The sequence below is a fragment of the Amphiura filiformis genome, chromosome 12, assembly GCF_039555335.1.
Source record: "Amphiura filiformis chromosome 12, Afil_fr2py, whole genome shotgun sequence".
Classification (NCBI taxonomy): domain Eukaryota; kingdom Metazoa; phylum Echinodermata; class Ophiuroidea; order Amphilepidida; family Amphiuridae; genus Amphiura; species Amphiura filiformis.
In genome coordinates this window covers 47561498-47578753 of record NC_092639.1, presented here as the reverse complement: position 1 = coordinate 47578753, position 17256 = coordinate 47561498, and the positions used below count along the sequence as shown (strand labels likewise).

Below are 17256 nucleotides of genomic sequence, written 5' to 3'. Positions count from 1 at the left end.
GCTACAGCTCCTCTCGACTGCAGACCGAAGTTTTGGCTTCGTTACGTAGATGATGTGATAGAAGTTAGAAACAAAGACGCGTTCAACAGCTGACTGACCACATCAATCAAGTTGATAAGTTTGGCTCCATCAAATTTACTTTTGAGCAAGATACACAAGGTTCGCTTCATTTTCTGGAACATTGATTGTAAGGAAAGAAGATGGTACGGTTAAACTCATGGTCTACCGCAAACCAACGCACACCGAACAATACCTCAGTAGTCAGTAATCAGTCCCATCATCCTCTGCACCAAAAACTTGAGGTCATACGATCGTTGTACTACAGAAAGGACGCTATAGTGACAGAAGGTTCAAATTGTTAAACCAAAGAAAACTACAAAGAAGACGGAGAGGAAAACAACAAGAGCAAAGGCATGGTTGGTCTACCATTATGTGAAGGGTGTCACGGAAAGAGTGTCCAGAATAATGAAGAACTATAATATCTTGAGATGAGACCGCACAACACCCCAGAAAGCACCTGGTCCATTCAAAAGATAAGCGAGACTCTCGCAACATCACTCAGGCAGTGTATAAAATCCCCTGCAAGAACTGTATCTTGTCTTATATTGGTGAAACATGAAGGAACTTCGGCACGCGATTAGAAGAGCACAAAAGAGCAGGGAGAAAAGAGTCATTAACTGCCACAAACAAGTCAGCTATAACAGACCACGTTGTTGACAAGAATCACGTCATTGGGTGGGGGGGCGCTAAGGTCATTGGCACAGAGCAAGATAGATACAAACGCTGGATTAAGGAAGCTGGGGCGTAGCGTTTCTGCAGCAGGGACCAAGAAAATCCCTAGAAAGAAAACCATCTGGCAACCTAAAAAATCACGCTGGAAATCCCTGTCGGTTGTCAGTAGATGCAGTCATTCCTCACCAACTTTTGACAAAGGCAACAGTAGTTGCTGAAACGTTCACAAGTAAGTTGGATCAGATAGAAGGAACTTTAGTTATGTTTTGACAATATTTATGGTTATCGTGTTTTTGATAATATTACTTCGTACGTGATATTTTATTACGTACGTGATATTATTATACTTTATATATATATATATATATATAAATATATATATAAACAAATTCAAAGTATAGACCAAGGGGCTGACACTAAATTCACGGTTGTTCTATTAGCAACGCAAAATCTATGAAAAATTCAGCTGGTTTACTAGCTAGAAAGTGAGGCCAGTTATCGATCCGTTATAGCTCGTTATGAATAATTCATGTTCGACCCCTTGGATCATGTTAATTGAGTTTGGCAAATAACAACGTTGTTAGTTTTGCGAACTTTGCCTGTTCAATGAGAGTATAGCGCGCCCCAATACATCTGGGCGCAAAACAGGCGAAAACGATCCAGTTTAATGAAATGGCGGACGGGTATTCCCATCAGGCACCAGTGATTTGTTTTTTCAAAGAAAGTCTACTAATTTGATATGAAATGACATTTTGCAATAGCAAAGTCAAAATTAGGACTTGCTGTCAATAATATGAAGGAAACATGTGACAGAGGCAAGGTGGGAAATACAAGTAGTATTTAAGTTATGAATAACCTTTGATACCCGACCTGACCTTCCATCATGGCGCCTTATTCGTTTTTATGTATTTCTATTATGCTCTCAAGTAAAATAAAATACCAATCTGCTCTGAGCAGACAATGTTACTTGGCTCCCAGCATGAATTATTGATTTTATACAGAAGGAAAGAAATGCACAGTGTATGTGCATGATGTGCAAGCATACTCCAAATATTTACGGTAAATCTGAATAGTGGTCACATGTTAACATATCATGTGTTCGGGAAATCACGTGGCAACATTTTAAGATTTCAGGCTTGTTTACTAGTTAATTGCCATTTGTACTCTTTATTATTTATCTTTGTTAATTAACATATATTTTAAATGCTGATAAATCGTGGTTGGCTACCCACGATATCTGTTAAATTCAACATTTTATGAATATAATTCTACCACGCAGAGGGGGTCACGCAGCAGAATTTCACATCACCTGACTTAGCTACATTTCGAAGCTCTGCTCTTCAAATTCATGTAAATTTCAAAGTTTATACATTTAATATATTTAATATGATACTAATTTTTTTGTTATAACCAACTGGTACACGAAATATACTAGCTTGTTACCTATACAGAAAGGTAATTATCAGCCTTCACTCAGCAAATTGACATGCCCGGCATATGCAGCCATTCTCCGTCTGGATAACATGACTGTCGCCCTCAATACGTCTGGGCGCAAATTTAAATAACAATACGCTATTTACATATCAATGCGGCCTCATGCTAATTAAAGCTGCCCCATCCAGGAGTTCATCTATGGTATAGACCTCTGGCAAGGCAACCGTTACTTAAAGTTTCACGGAATACCCTCACTTACGATCATTGGGTAAACCGATCATCAGACGGATAGTTTGTCATGATTTCAAATTTACAAAAATGTTTATACGAGTATATACATTCTGTGGTGTCAAAATCATGACGAACCAAGCCAACCAGAACAGTCTCTACTCCAAAAGTAGTCGAGAGTGCTCAACCACTAAAAATAGTGGGGGCGTATTATAACAAGTTTACTTTACAAGTGACTAACTTTGGAATTTTAGAGTGCTCAAACCCATTACAGGTGAGCAATAGAAACAAATTCAAAGTATAGACCTCTGGCAAGGCAACCGTTACTTAAAGTTTCACGGAATACCCTCACTTACGATCATTGGGTAAACCGATCATCAGACGGATAGTTTGTCATGATTTCAAATTTACAGAAATGTTTATACGAGTATATACATTCTGTGGTGTCAAAATCATGACGAACCAAACCAACCAGAACAGTCTCTACTCCAAAAGTAGTCGAGTGCTCAACCACTAAAAATAGTGGGGGCGTATTATAACAAGTTTACTTTACAAGTGACTAACTTTGGAATTTTAGAGTGCTCAAACCCATTACAGGTGAGCAATAGAAACAAATTCAAAGTATAGACCTCTGGCAAGGCAACCGTTACTTAAAGTTTCACGGAATACCCTCACTTACGATCATTGGGTAAACCGATCATCAGACGGATAGTTTGTCATGATTTCAAATTTACAGAAATGTTTATACGAGTAAAGTAAACTTGTTATAATACGCCCCCACTATTTTTAGTGGTTGAGCACTCTCGACTACTTTTGGAGTAGAGACTGTTCTGGTTGGCTTGGTTCGTCATGATTTTGACACCACAGAATGTATATACTCGTATAAACATTTCTGTAAATTTGAAATCATGACAAACTATCCGTCTGATGATCGGTTTACCCAATGATCGTAAGTGAGGGTATTCCGTGAAACTTTAAGTAACGGTTGCCTTGCCAGAGGTCTATACTTTGAATTTGTTTCTATTGCTCACCTGTAATGGGTTTGAGCACTCTAAAATTCCAAAGTTAGTCACTTGTAAAGTAAACTTGTTATAAATATATATATATATATATATTATATACTTTACCATGTCCCTCTGGGTGTTCGTACGTATGCACCTATACCTCAGCATAATTTTTTGTGCTTTTAATTTTTCCAAACATTGTGTTACCCGTTACTTAAGGTACCTTAAGTCGGGTGCTACATACATCTCATTTTGCTGTAGGCCCTATCTATGTCTATAGAACTGTTTGTGATACAGCTTACAGTCTTTGTTTGCTATGGCTAATCCTAGCCACCCACTAACAATGAGAGGACATACCTGAACCTCGTTGACTTGGGGATGATTTGAAATGACCGCCACTTCAGATTGTCATGATCATGGTCATGATTGTTTGATATTTTCTGCCAACAATGTTGACAATGAGACACATGTAGCAGCCGACGGACCTTTCGCTATAGCGGGTCACATATAAAGTTATTTTTAATGTGAACACACCATTTGAAGGGTTGATTTTTTCGGTGTATTTTCTTTGGTTTATATTGTCTCGAGTATGTACATAGAACAAGAATAAAATATGAATATTATACAAACCTCTACACGCGTATACGTGTTGCTCAACATAGCGATCAGTGCATTTAACATGACTACAACAACAAGTATCAAGTAAACTGCATAGAGTATCTGCCCTACTATGGAAGTTATTTTATATTGCGATCTTAAATGTAATTCTTCTTTGCCCAGTATATTAAAAATAGACCAAAATAACATCTCAAGTGAAACATAGAACCTGGAAGAGAAAAAGAGGTATCACATGTATTTATTATTATTATCCCTGCCAGGGAACAACTGAAGAAATAAGCAGGTAAAAGGCAACACAAATAATATTCAAAAGCTGAATTTACACTCGATGGCTTTCGCAGAAACGCGATTCTCACGCATGCTCAGTATTTACTTCCGTTTTTCAGAGCGTCAAGCCGATCAATTGATACCAATCGCCGAGGCAAAAACGACGTCGTTTTTGCGAGTTGAAGAAATCTCAATTTCCGAGTGATATCGCTTTACACGTGAATGCATCAACCAATCATTTACAACAAACTGGGTCTATTATTTTGCTAATTAATTTACCCATGAATTTACCTTTCACGATTATTAACTTTCGGTGATGAATTAATTCAAAATAATAGTTATTGACAGCAATGGATGTTCTAAAAATGTATTTTGTGGCAGTTAGAATATTTTAATTGTCGTCTGCAATCGCTATATTGCCGATAATGTAAAAATGCAAAAGCGCCCGAGCGGTGCATCGCAAAATTCGGCGATTTCCCATCGCTTTCCAAAAGCGGTGCATCGCAATCGCTCGGCGATCGAGTATAAATCCAGCTCAACGCAAAAATACCAAAAACCAAAAACAACAAACAAACAAAACTAACCAGCGCCTATATACTCGTTTTGTATGTGCAGAGGTGTTAAACTGAGAGTACTAAATTAAGAGAGGTGCTACTTGTGTAAGAGCTTGTCGCGGCCATTCAAAAAAAGGTGACTCTTGGCCTATGTCATTGATCTTTAATTCTGTGATCTTGGCCCATATTTAGAGAATGACGTCATTCTTTCTACGTGCCTTTATTTGGCAGACGACGCCACAATAAAAACGTTTTTCTCCTCTTTTCTGAAGTTGTAAGTAACTACTCTTTCATAGATTATTTAATTACCTTTTAAAACAAAATGTGTGGTAGAGTTACCTACTTATATTTGTTTTTATATTCTTATTACCGATTTCAGCAATTCTGCTTGTTGCGCATGATGATTGACAGCTGCATATCAATGGTACAAAAAGGTGACTCTTAAACCTTTATTACCTAGAGGGCGTTGCACAGTTCACTGACCTCCGACCCTGACTGACCTGCACTGTTTGTCGCGTAAACAGACCGTGACTTGAGTGACTGCTGCGTACAAGCAGGGAGTCTCGACTGTTGAACAGTTTTTGTCCTCAGGGCAGTTCGTACAAAGTACCACTGGGCTGTGTCACAAACTTACTCAGTGAAAGCAGACAGGTTGCACGAGTAGTCCTCTCGTTGATAGCAATTTGCAATTTCGATAGTGTCGTAAGTGGAGTAAACTGTTGTCATTCCAAGTGCAAATGAAATCCAAACGAACATGAAAAGGATGACAAAACGAACCATATCACTAATCATGCCTCCAAACGATACTCTGAGTGGGCCAACAAAACCAACGATGTCAAAATCTCTCAAGAGAGCCAAGAACGACAAAACGGTAGCAACACCGAAGAGAGCATCTCCTATTAAGATTTTATCGTTGGGGGCTAGGGTGTCGAATATTGGAACTTCTTGTTGATCGGTATCTCTATAAAACAGAAATCAAAAACAAAAAAGCAGATCAGTATATCATGTCACCCTACCCTTGTGGTTTTTGTCTACTTTTGGGAAAAAAACTACGCAAATTTGACAAATTTGACCGCAATTTCCTCTCCGATATGCGTCATGAACATTACATCTGTAAGACCCAGGTCGCTGAGAATCGCGCAACAAAATGCGTCAATACGCAGCTAGATGGCTAGCATTTTATCCGTGAACTCACATGATCACTTGGCTACCTTGGATCACGCTTCGGTCACCTTAAGGTTAGCAACTATTTTAAGCTGTTGTGATTTGGTTGTTCATAGCAGCTTACAAATGGCAGTGAGCTTTGGCAAAAATTGCCTTGATCCTTTCATAGCGAGTGTGTAGAAGAATTCAAATACTACAGATATACTTTTGTAGGTCCTGTGGTTCTTGAGTTATGTTGTAATGAAGGCTTAAACAACAACACTTTTGAAAAACGTATATAACTCATTCACAAAAATAAATCAAGGAAGTTTTTAAAGCATATGATTTGTAGAATGAATCATCAAAGGGACCCGTACCCGTACTCTTGGCCCGGCACACGTACCCGTACTCATGGCCAGGGACCCGTCCCAATACTACAAGTCTGCTATTTGTGCGCAGTTATTGTGCGCAGTATATTTTGGCAAGGGGGACAAGAGAGAGCGAAAGTGAGAAAGTTAAGGGTAGACTATGTATTGTTGGTCGAAGCAACCAAAATAATGACTTTCATTATCTACATCAATATATTATTGACAAATAACACTTTGATGTTTTGCAAAAGTTCATTCTACAAACCATATACTTTGAAAACTTGCTTGATTTATTGTTGTTAATGAGTTATGTACGTTTTACAAAGGTGTTGTTGTTTCAGCCCTCTTTACAACATAACTCAAGAACCACAGGACCTACAAAAGTATATCTGTGATATTTGAATTCTTCTACACGCTCGCTATGAAATGATTTTTGCCAAAGCTCACTACCACTCGCAAGATGCTGTGAACTACCTAATCACAACAGTTTAATATAGTTGCTAACCTTAAAGGACGTCTCCGGCAATCACAACATTATACCTTATACGTTAGAAAAATAATTATCAAGCTCGAATCACATGGTTTTATTTAAAACAAACTCATATTGGCCATAAAAACGAATAAACACGCGATATTCAAAACTCCTGCGCCGAAATGTTCTAAATACAATGACATAATGGTTACTTGTGCTCAATTGTTGGCAACCTTCATTGTATTACTGGGACGTCATTGCACTGGACAATTTCGGCGCCCGGAAATTTTGAATATCGCGTGTTAGGAGACGGCTGTATTAATTCGTTTTTATGGTCAATATGAGTTCTTTTCGTGTGATTCGTTCATATAAGGCATAATGTTGTGATTGCCGGAGTCACCCTTTAAGGAGAGATAGCGATTGGATAAAAAAAAAAAAAGAGGAATCTACCTTTTGGCCAAACCTTTTACCAAGAATCTGTCACAAATCGTATAAGTCTCGAGTATATTCTTCAAGTATAAACTGTCAGAAACGTTGTAAATGGTCCGATTTGTGTCTGCCTCCAACAGTTTAGCAACATCAAACATCAGTTTACAAACTGATTCAACTTCATCGTTCTCCTACCAATAAACATGATAAAGAAATTGAATCTGACTTTAGAACGCATTACAGAAATAACGCCGGCGGAAATTACCTTGGAATGGTGCAATATGTAGAGAACGAAACTTCCAATCTCATTTGCCACTTAATATAATTTCTTGCAGACTTTTAGTATAATCTGTTTTAACCCCATGAGAACTACCTGCCTATTGGTCAAAAAGGAGTTTTCATTATCAATTGGACCAATCAGCAACATCGTTAGCATGAATTCAACACACAAAAACATTAGGGTGAATTATTTGCAAAACTCCATTCTGATTGGTGATTAAAATTAAGATATTATGTAACTGACCAATCAGGCAATGTTAGATCGGCAGGTAGTGCTCATGGGGATTAACGGGAAAATTAAAACAGGATTTATGCATAATTTAAAAGAGATTGAAATCGAATTCGAAACTGCGATCTATAATATTAAAGATATAGGAACAAATAAGGCAAAGATATAAAAGAAACTATATATTACCTTATTATATGCCAATATGTAGTATATCAATGCTGACCAATAGAGTATAATCTGCAGGATATCGGTATAGTTGAATAAATCAGTCCAATAATTCCAGAACCCGTCATTACACATTTCACGGATTTCACGCCATGTCATACCTTGGTAGGTGGAAGACAATACAAACGCAATAATATTGTCAATGGGCCTTTTCATGAAGTTGGGCCTCTATGTATTCGTGAAATTGTGTGGACCGTTCCAATGTTAAATAGTTTCCATACAGTTTCAGTTTGTTAGAGTAGCACTACCAAGATGATTTTTTTCCAATGCCGAAAACTGTTACACTGTAACGGGACTCCGAATCTTTTGTTATGTTTTGATAAGGTTTTATACAAATTAATAATTAGTAGTAATGAATAAATTAAAAGTCAGGACATAAGTTTATTACCAGAATATGGCACACAAAGTGATCTCATCAGCAGGTTAACATCAACACAAATAATGGCACAAAGCTAGATGTGGTGAAAGACTTGAAATATCTTGAAGCATGGGTGGCTAGCGCAGGATATGATGTTAAAACACGTAAAGCAGCAGCTTGAGGAGCTTGTAGTAACCTAAGCATGATCAGCTGGAAGTCTGCTCTACCAAAGTAAAGTAAATTACGGGTCTTCATTGCAACAGTGGAATCTGTGTTAACATATGGATGTGAGTGAAGCCTGGACCATGACTCTCAAACTTCTTCAGTGCAACAGTGGAATCTGTGTTAACATATGGATGTGATGCCTGGACCATGACTCCCAAACTATATATCTAAAGAGCTGGATGGCTCGGAATATTTAATAGGGCAGTATGTAGCATCCACTGGAAACACCACATAAGTAACAAAGAGCTAAGAGATACCATCCAAGACTTTTCATGGAAGAAAGAATGACACTCTTCACTGGCCACTGCTTTAGGCGTAAGAGTCAGCCTGTCGCCAATCGGATGAATTGGACACCCACGCATAAAGAAACCTTACGTTGGCAGGCTGTCCCTTACATATGTAGATGTGATCAAGTAGGACACTAGAAAAGTCGGACCTGAGAACCGAGAACTGCGTTGCAAAACCGGAGGATATGGAGAGATATTGTGATAATCACATGAAGTGAGCAAGCACTTACTGGTTCAAATTGGACGGTCTCAACGGGTTCACCATGTTTTTTATTTGTTTAGTTATTAACCAGCAATCCAGTTAAAAACTGAGACAACTGGTGTACAATAATATTCAGCATTCAGACGGTCAAAAACAACAGGAATGGTACACTTTCTATTATATAACGGCTAGGCAGATTAAGTTATTGTGCATTCTTGATATTTCGCATTTAGGCGCAGGAAGCATGTTCTTATGACGTCGTGATTTTTTAACACTCTGGCAAAAACCTCGTAGGAGATGCTCCCATCTTTCAACTAGTGAGCAGAACAGAGGAGAGCACTGATCCTGTCCCAAAGCCTCTGTATATGACCTGAAGTGATTTAAATACCAAGTAAGACTACTGCGTCACTCATAGTAGTGGGCTAGCGTATTCGAGCACATGCTGCACGTGCATCTTATCTTAAAGTACATGCATAATATTGCATGTACTTTAAGATAAGACATGTTGGAGTCTTTTGAAATCATTTGGCCCACTTGAATATTCCAGTTTAGATTAATTATATTTCGAATTGTGACGCCCAGCAGTTTCATATTTTCCGTTTGTTTTTCACTTTGCAAATGTTCATAAACCTGTCATTTTTTCTGGTTTAAGGAGTGTATCATTTCCTGAACAGACTGTCCCTGATAAGCAGGACTCAAGTCTGGTACTTACGAGCTCTTACGGATATGAGCAGTCAGGGTAAACAGTACAAACAACACATTAACATACCAGTGTACGAGATCAATCAAATGTTTCCATTTGTAAATTCATGTTTAATAGTGCGATGTGTAATTCTTCTTTCTCCTGTACGATTATATTGATATAATAAGAACAACGATTAACCATATATTATATTTCGAATTGTGACGCCCAGCAGTTTCATATTTTCCGTTTGTTTTTCACTTTGCAAATGTTCATAAACCTGTCATTTTTTCTGGTTTAAGGGATGGGTTTATATGTGTGTAAATGGAGGAGAAATGGGAGGATTTTGGCATGTTTGCTGTGATTGTTTGCCTAGCAATATTGATCACAAGTACACAATTGATGGTGCATATCAAGGACCAAACTCTATAGTTGTATATTTGAGCACGATCACTTCTGTAAGGTCATGGGAAATTATGTAAATCGGCTTTTATATTTGATGTTGCATATCGGCTCACGCACTTTTTTTTTGTACCCAGTATTTCACAAAGTCCCTGTACTCTGATGACTCTATGACTTTTTGCTGGTATGTTGAGCACTTTAAACAATTGATTATAGTACTTACCTCCTACTTTAGGAACATGCGTATGCCTTAATGTATGTCGACCATGTCAACAACCCAGTGTAGTTTTACATGGTTGGAAAAGTCTATTTCCTTTCGCTATTTTGTCAATCATAATTCATAAATTGTCCAACTTTTTTGACAAAAAAGAGTTTTGCAACTATTCCGCCAGCAAGGAAACACAAATTTATGTGTATCCAGTGCGTCCTTTACGTTTAAATAGTTCAGTGTATTGTCAAGTTGTGCCTCTATACGCCATATTTACGGAATTGATGATACGAGCTGATACGGAATTTTTGCACCCAAATTTCTTGAAATATACATTACCTTTTTAACTTCTCGCCACGAAATTGGATTCATAAGAAGGTCAAATACAAGCCTTCCATTATGGCTGGTATCATCATCTCGATTGGTGTCTTGTGTTAGTATTATTCCATATTTTGCTGGTAGAAGTTCAATGAAACCCTCCATAATTCACGACTACTGTCACTTGTGTTATAAACTCGATGTGTTTACTATATTGTCGCTCGGGTCCGCGACTAATCGCAGGTACCGGTCTATCATTAACTATTCTATACCCTTTTCAATAGCCTTATTGTGATGTGTGGGAGTTTTAAAAGCCGAGCCATGAACAAAATATAATGCGAGCACCCGGGGGGCATCAACTTTAGAGGTGACGGTATGTGCCTGTCAATATATGCCCCTCTTTTGAAGCCGACTATACCTGATGACCAGGCACCTTCAGTTTTCAAAATATTATACCCAATGACCCCTTTTTCATTTTGATTGTACATAATGACCCTTTTTTTAAATAAAAAAAACCCAACGTTTTGTACTGATATGCGCCTACTTCGCGAAGCTTGTAGGCACATATACCCATCAATTCTAAAGTTGAGTGCCCCGGGGCGAGCGCATACTGCGGGCCAATGAACAATGAGATAGTGGCTTTTCTGATATCTTTGAGGAACTGTTGAAGTATAAATCAGCCAACGAGTAGGTGTGTCCAAAATTGCACATCTTGAATTGAGACCAAGACATGCTGTTATTTCAATTGTTATACCGTTCCGGTTGGTTTATTACCTACCATTGCCTACGAGATGCAGTTCTAAGGTGACAGAGGGACAGGTCTGCAATTCGATTCCACAACCATTCATACCTTTCATCTGTTTTATTGTATTATCGTGCGAATTGCTCCGTGGTACCTTACGGGTACCTGAATTTTATTTGAATGAAGATGACTCTGTCATGCTCGACGTCATATTGCATAATTTCTATACAGTATATGCAATAAACCAACCAGAACAGTATAACAATTGAAATAATAGGCAGTTCTAAGATAGGTTAAGAAGAATATAACGTCACAATTCTGTATTATTATTCAAGGTTGTATCGTGTGTCTATGCTGTCATGTAGGCCTACCTGGCAACAGACACGCCCCCGGTACAAACAGATGAAATTTGTAGAAAAGCGTGATTATGACAAAAAACATTAAAAATGATACTTTGAGGTATTGTTTTTTTAATTTTTGTATGGCAGATCATACATACACATGTGCTGAGGTCAAAAAGGTAAAAATTTTGTTTTTGACCCCTGACTCACCTGTCATTCCAAACAACCCCTTAAGGAGTGTATCATTTCCTGAACAGACTGTCCTTGATAAGCAGGACTCAAGTCTGGTACTTACGGATATGAGCAGTCAGGGTAAACAGTACAAACAACACATTAACATACCAGTGTACGAGATCAATCAAATGTTTCCATTTGTAAATTCATGTTTAATAGTGCGATGTGTAATTCTTCTTTCTCCTGTACGATTATATTGATATATTAAGAACAACGATTAACCATCATTAATTTGATCTCGTGCGCTAGTTCGTAATGTTTGAATGTTTCCATGTTCCAGTGTATGATGCGTAAACATATTCCCTTGTTTGTATGATTTTATTAGGCTGGCGGGTAAGCATGATTTATTGATCTCGTACACTGGTATGTAATGTGTTGTTTGTACTGTTTAAATATTTTGCATACTCTGGCTATTACATTTAAGCATAAAACGCTGATTACCTTAGCCAAATGGCATTTGGCTAAGGGTCTCTTTTTCTTAGATTCTGATTCTTAAGTTAGGCGTGCAGCCTAACTTATTAAGTTAGGCGTGCAGCCTAACTTATTTTTTTCTTGCTGTTTGTTTCTTTCTTTCTTTCTTTCTTTCTTTCTTTCTTTCTCACAATTGACTACTAGTGCTACATCCGTGATCGGATTTCGACCAAACGCATAGGCAAGCCGTATTGGGTCAGTGGCTACAAAAGTCTTAAAAAGTTTTAATATCGGAGGTCATCCAGGGGGTCACAGGGGTCAAAAATGGTAATTTTTGCCTCATATGTGCCGCACCCCCCATTATAATTAGGGGCAAAACATGGAGACATCTAGTCTAGTGTTTTGATAAACAAGCAATGGTTCTGCTGTCTGTGCTTCAAAACGTGTAAAACTTCGTCTGGATTCGTCTATTGCCAGGTGGTGAATGCCGTGCATTCTCTAAATTCAGTATATTTCCATCGTCAACCGTGTGGAAAATGTCATACGGCCGGGCGGTTTCACAAGTTGCCGGCTCTATCATACCAGTCGCTGCCTGGCTATTGCAGCTGCAATCCATACATCAAAACGTGTAAATTTTGGCTATTCCAACTGCAATCCATACACCCTTCATGCAAGACATGACTGGAATCGTCCACACAGGGAGTGAATATTACAAACGGAGTCACCCATTGAGGTAGGCCCATTCGAAATTCACACGCCCTGTGTGGGAGATTAAGATAATGTCTTCCGGAGAGGTTGTATGAATTTCAACTGAACAGCCCAGTTGGGGTGTATGAAACCCCAAGTGGGCGATTCACACGAAACAAACTGAGGTATGTTCAGATGCCAATTTTGTTACATATCTTGAGTGTAACTTGTGATGTGATGCCTGTATGCTAGATATAAACAGCTACATCATTTCCACTGATGGCTATAGGGTGTGGGTGGGGGTGTGTGTGTGTGTGTGTGGGGGGGGGGGATATCTTGGCTAAAACTGCATCACGCCTTCCCATGATGCATTTATGAAAATCAATAATCCCACTATATAGTTTCTACAGATGACGCAATAATGGTGAATACGGGGGTGAGGGGTAAGTAAAATGTTGAAATATGACCGCATTAAACCACAAAGGTCATGTGAGGTCAAAGGTCAGGTCAAATTACAAGTTGCTCCGATTGGGCTGTAACTCGGGGAAAATGATCCCTGACACTTAGGGAGTATAAAACCACAAAGGTCAAGTGAGGTCAAAGGTCAGGTCAAATTTGAAGTTGCTCCAATTAGGCTGTAAGTCGGGGAAAATGATCCCTGACACTTTGGGAGTATAAAACCACAAAGGTCAAGTGAGGTCAAAGGTCAGGTCAAATTTAAAGTTGCTCCAATTGAGCTGTAAGTCGGGGAAATGATCCCTGACACTTGGGGAGTATGAAACCGCAAAGGTCATGTGAGGTCAAAGGTCAGGTCAAATTTAAAGTTGCTCCAATTGGGCTGTAAGTCGGGGAAATGATCCCTGACACTTGGGGAGTATGAAACCACAAAGGTCATGTGAGGTCAAAGGTCAGGTCAAATTTGAAGTTGCTCCAATTAGGCTGTAAGTCGGGGAAAATGATCCCTGACACTTGGGGAGTATAAAACCACAAAGGTCATGTGAGGTCAAAGGTCAGGTCAAATTTAAAGTTGCTCCAATTGAGCTGTAAGTCGGGGAAAATGATCCCTGACACTTGGGGAGTATAAAACCACAAAGGTCATGTGAGGTCAAAGGTCAGGGCAAATTTGAAGTTGCTCCAATTGGGCTGTAAGTCGGGGGAAATGATCCCTGACACCTGGGGAGTATAAAACCACAAAGGTCAAGTGAGGTCAAAGGTCAGGTCAAATTTGAAGTTGCTCCAATTAGGCTGTAAGTCGGGGAAAATGATCCCTGACACTTTGGGAGTATAAAACCACAAAGGTCATGTGAGGTCAAAGGTCAGGTCAAATTTGAAGTTGCTCCAATGAGGCTGTAAGTCGGGGAAAATAATCCGACACTTTGGGAGTATAAAACCACAAAGGTCAAGTGAGGTCAAAGGTCAGGTCAAATTTGAAGTTGCTCCAATTAGGCTGTAAGTCGGGGAAAATGATCCCTGACACTTTGGGAGTATAAAACCACAAAGGTCATGTGAGGTCAAAGGTCAGGTCAAATTACAAGTTGCTCCGATTGGGCTGTAACTCGGGGGAAAATGATCCCTGACACTTGACCTTTGTATAAAACCACAAAGGTCAAGTGAGGTCAAAGGTCAGGTCAAATTTGAAGTTGCTCCAATTAGGCTGTAAGTCGGGGAAAATGATCCCTGACACTTGGGGAGTATAAAACCACAAAGGTCATGTGAGGTCAAAGGTCAGGTCAAATTTAAAGTTGCTCCAATTGGGCTGTAAGTCGGGGAAATGATCCCTGACACTTGGGGAGTATAAAACCACAACGGTCATGTGAGGTCAAAGGTCAGGGCAAATTTGAAGTTGCTCCAATTGGGCTGTAAGTCGGGAGAAATGATCCCTGGGAAGTATTAAACCGCAAAGGTCATTCGAGGTCAAAGGTCAGGTCAAATTTAAAGTTGCTCTGATTGGGCTGCAATTCGGGAAAATGATCCCTGACACTTGGGGAGTATGAAACCGCAAAGGTCATGTGAGGTCAAAGGTCAGGTCAAATTTGAAGTTGGTCCAATTGGGCTGTAAGTCGGGGGACATGATCCCTGACACTTGGGAAGTATTAAACCGCAAAGGTCATCCGAGGTCAAAGGTCAGGTACAATTTAAAGTTGCTCTGATTGGACTGCAATTCGGGGAAAATAATCCCTGACACTTGAGAAGTATGAAACTGGAAAGGTCATCCAAGTTCAAAGGTCAGGTCAAATTTAAAGTTGCTCCGATCAGGCTGCAACTTGCGGCAAATGATCCCTAACACTTGGGGAGTGTAAAACCGAAAAGGTCATCCGAGGTCAAATTTAACGTTGCTCAGAATATGAAACCAAAAAGGTCAACCGAAGACAAAGGTCGGGTCAAATTTAACGTTGCACAGTATTGCTGCGTGATGATGTCATCACAGTCATACGCCTAACTTACCTCGTGCCCTTGCAAAGGGCACAGTTGCTCTAGTTTTTTTCTTGCTGTTTGTTTGTTTCTTTCTTTCTTTCTCACAATTTACTACTAGTGCTACATCCGTGATCGGATTTCGACCAAACGCATACCCAAGCCGTATTGGGTAGGTGGCTACAAAAGTCTTAAAATGTTTTAATATGGGAGGTCATCCAGTGGTCACAGGGGTCAAAAATGGTCATTTTTGTCTCATATGTGTCCCACCCCCATCATAATTAGGGGCAAAACATGGAGACATCTAGTCTAGTGTTTTGATAAACAAGAGATAACCACAGACAATGGTTCTGCTGTCTGTGCTTCAAAACGTGTAAAGTTTCGTCAGGATTGGTCTATTGACAGGTGGTGAATGCCATGCATTCTCTAAATTCAGTAAATTTCCATCGTCAACCGTGTGGAAAATGTCATACGGCCGGGCGGTTTCACAAGTTGCCAGCTCTATCATACCACTCGCCGCCTGGCTATTGCAACTGCAATCCATCACAGATATTGAATCCATACATCAAAATGTGTAAATTTTCGTCTAGTAGGCTATTCCAACTGCAATCCATACACCCTTCATGCAAGACATGACTTGAATCGTCCACACAGGGAGTGAATATTACAAACGGAGTCACCCATTGAGGTAGGCCCATTCGAAATTCACACTCCCTGTGTGGGAGATTAAGATAATGTCTTCAGGAGAGGTTGTACGAATTTCAACTGGAACAGCCCAGTCACACTCCCTGTGTGGGAGATTAAGATAATGTCTTCAGGAGAGGTTGTACGAATTTCAACTGGAACAGCCGGCCCAGTTGGGGTGTATGAAACCGCAAGTGGGCGATTCACAGGAAACAAACTGATGTATGTTCAGATGCCAATTTTGTTACATATCTTGAGTGTAACTTGTGATGTGATGCCTGTATGCTAGATATAAACAGCTATATTATTTCCACTGATGACTATTATAGGGGTGTGTGTGTGTGTGTGTGGGGGGGGGGGGGGTTGATATCTTGGCTAAAACTGCATCACACCTTCCCATGATGCATTTATGAAAAGCAATAATTCCCACTATATAGTTTCTACAGATGACTCAATAATGGTGAATAATGGGGGGGTGGTAAGTAAATTATAGAAATATGACCGCATAAAACTGCAAAGGTCATGTGAGGTCAAAGGTCAGGTCAAATTACAAGTTGCTCCGATTGGGCTGTAACTCGGGGAAAATGATCCCTGACTCTTGGGGAGTATAAAACCACAAAGGTCATGTGAGGTCAAAGGTCAGGTCAAATTTAAAGTTGCTCCAATTGGGCTGTAAGTCGGGGGAAATGATCCCTGACACTTGGGGAGTATAAAACCACAAAGGTCATGTGAGGTCAAAGGTCAGGTCAAATTTGAAGTTGCTCCAATTAGGCTGTAAGACGGGGAAAATGATCCCTGACATTTGGGGAGTATAAACTGCAAAGGTCATGTGAGGTCAAAGGTCAGGTCAAATTTGAAGTTGCTCCGATTGGGCTGTAACTCGGGGAAATGATCCCTGACACTTGGGGAGTATAAAACCACAAAGGTCATGTGAGGTCAAAGGTCAGGTCAAATTTGAAGTTGCTCCAATTAGGCTGTAAGTCGGGGAAAATGATCCCTGACACTTGGGGAGTATGAAACCGCAAAGGTCATGTGAGGTCAAAGGTCAGGTCAAACTTGAAGTTGCTCTGATCAGGCTGTA

The 17256-nt window shown here is 39.6% G+C and overlaps 1 protein-coding gene across 1 annotated transcript in view; it reads right to left on the bottom strand.

Moving 5' to 3' along the window:
- LOC140166309 (short transient receptor potential channel 5-like) overlaps positions 1-17256 on the bottom strand; it is a 46203-nt gene that overhangs the window by 15247 nt on the left and 13700 nt on the right. The window contains exons 7-10 of the mRNA XM_072189728.1: positions 7944-8083; positions 7271-7440; positions 5472-5798; positions 4029-4224 (exon numbers count right to left, since the gene is read on the bottom strand). Coding sequence (XP_072045829.1) covers positions 4029-4224; positions 5472-5798; positions 7271-7440; positions 7944-8083 — 833 coding nt within the window. The remainder of the gene's footprint in view (positions 1-4028; positions 4225-5471; positions 5799-7270; positions 7441-7943; positions 8084-17256) is intronic.